We start from the raw sequence: 2,364 nt of genomic DNA on the forward strand, positions 1-2,364 counted from the left end.
TGAGGGAAAATTGTCAAGAGCTGACGAATTTCAGAAGATTCGCTCAAACATCGAGAAACACCTGACAAAAGCTTACGAGAGAAATCAACGCACTTACGACCTGAGATCCAAGCCTCGTTCGTTTGAGGTAGGTCAAGAAGTAATAAAGAGAAATTTTTCTTTGAGTAGCGCGGCCAATAACGTTAACGCTAAACTAGCTCCAGTTGGAGTGAAGGCTCGCGTAAAGCAGAAATGTGGCCAACTGATTTATCTACTGGAAGACTTGAACGGTAAAGAGCTGGGGAAATTTCACATTAAGGATATTTGGTAGCTAGAGACAAAAGTCTGCACCCTTCCTTGTTGTTGTTTCAGTTTTATCTTTGGTCAAAACCCTAAGATAAAATCTGGCGGGGGGTGTGAAGGTTGCAGACCAAAAACAAAAGGTTAGAATGTCTGTTTTTTTTTGGGGAACAGTCTTCTAATTTTATCAAGAAAATATTGAACCTCCCCCACTGTACGCATTCCAGCGAGAGCCCACATGCAAGATCAGAAGCTGTTATCTTGAAAAGCTCTCTCTTTCGAAATTGCATGTGCGAGCACCGTTCACATGTGAGCTTTTCTCTCTGCAAACATAGCTTACGGCTAGCCCTTCGAGAACCTTCTTAGCTCTCTCATACACAGCTTTTGGAGGGGTAAAATAGTTAGGCTAAGTGCATGCTGCACAGAACAAAAATTGCATTCAAGGTTGGAAGACTTAATTGATGTGCGTGTAGAAAATATACAAAAACAAAAAAAAAACGTGGTGAATAGTTTGCAAAACCATAAAAGGGAACATAAACCAAATAAAAACCAATATAAAAGTGTTGTGGCTGCAAAGACGAAAACTTAAAAACCAACCCCTGGATAAGGTACGCCAAGAAAAAAATGAAAAAGTGACCTTATTACATAATTCCATGTATGTACTGTACATAGGTTATGATCCACGTGTGGCAGGAAATTGCTGACCTGGCCTGACCCTCGGTCTCGGAGGGGGGGTCCGCTCCAGTACCACGATCATCCGTCCCTCTTTTTGGTGCCACCGGACCTTGCCTGCAGGCGAAAAAACGGATGGACTTGGCGATCGGGACCGAGTTGTTTATATACATATATCTCACGCGCAACTATAAAACCATCTATTATATTATATCACCGCGCCTTGTGTAAAGAAATGTTGGTGCTTGCATATGTAGGGTGTGGAAAAATTAGCTCAGCGGTCATTGCCCTTGCGGCTGACCATACACCTATGCGCACTTAAATAGACCCACCTGACCGTATGTCACCTATTCTCTCCTTCTCTCAGGTTATTAAAATTGTTCGATGCCGACATTCTAAAAGCCACTTAAGGGAAGAAAAGTGAATCACAAAAATCTAGAAAAGAAAACTTAATGAAAAATTATGGATAGAAGAAAAAAAATAGAAAAGAAAATTGTTCAATAATATTAAATATTCCTAGACATTAACTTAGAAATAGAAGAAGAAAAACATGAAATTTATGCGTAGTTAATAATAGATTCTAAAAGGGTGCATCATCGGTCTCATTGTGTCCATGGAAGGGTATTGGTAAAATACCTCTTCATAACGCTTCTTGTTATTTTGCATATTTCTACATTTCTTTAACAGTTAGAACGTGAAATTGGGCCCAACGACACCAACAGCTGTTTAAAAGTCTGTAAGTAGACACACATATACACACCTACACTCCGGGTCAGGAGAATAGCGTCTACACAGTGAGACATGCATGCTTAACCATATATAAAATGAATTATTATTAACTATAATCACTACAATTATGCCATTTAATTCATTTAATTAATTAATTCTTACTTTATATTTTGATTATATTATTTTTATTCATATTGGATCATTCTCTTGAATTCCTATGTATTAGTCCCACATATATATATCCATGCAGTAAAAATAGTTTTAAGGGTTAGGGTAGAAATAATGGGGGTTACAAACAACCTGAAGTTATACAAGTCAAAGTAAAATTATAACGATTTAACATGAATTTCTAATCTGATTTTTGGGAGGGGTTCCTAAAGCACATAGGCAGCAGCGGCAGGTTTTGGGTAGAACCATAATGGCATATTCTTATGTTATTCTACATGGAGGGTGGGTCAAGAGGGAAGAGCACATCCACCTTGCTCTTCACAGTAGGTAGTGGACCTTAAGTTCCGTCCGGGTTTGTAATTCCGATCCCAGTTCCCGTAAATCTGTCTACGATTTTGTTAGGTGACGGAGTTCGTTTTCGCAGCACACCACCCACCCCATTTTCCCTGAGCCTAGCCGGCAAACTTTTAGTAGACAGAGAGTGCTGACGAGACGACACTTCCCGTGTCCGTTACA

The 2,364-nt window shown here is 39.5% G+C and overlaps 1 protein-coding gene across 1 annotated transcript in view; it reads left to right on the forward strand.

The window, feature by feature from the left end:
• Positions 1-413, forward strand: part of LOC117591631 — a 6,429-nt gene extending 6,016 nt beyond the window's left edge. The window contains exon 2 of the mRNA XM_034284956.1: positions 38-413. Coding sequence (XP_034140847.1) covers positions 38-310 — 273 coding nt within the window. The 3' untranslated portion in view covers positions 311-413. The remainder of the gene's footprint in view (positions 1-37) is intronic.
• Positions 414-2,364: the final 1,951 nt, after the last annotated feature.

This window comes from Drosophila guanche, unplaced genomic scaffold, assembly GCF_900245975.1.
Source record: "Drosophila guanche unplaced genomic scaffold, DGUA_6, whole genome shotgun sequence".
Taxonomy (NCBI): domain Eukaryota; kingdom Metazoa; phylum Arthropoda; class Insecta; order Diptera; family Drosophilidae; genus Drosophila; species Drosophila guanche.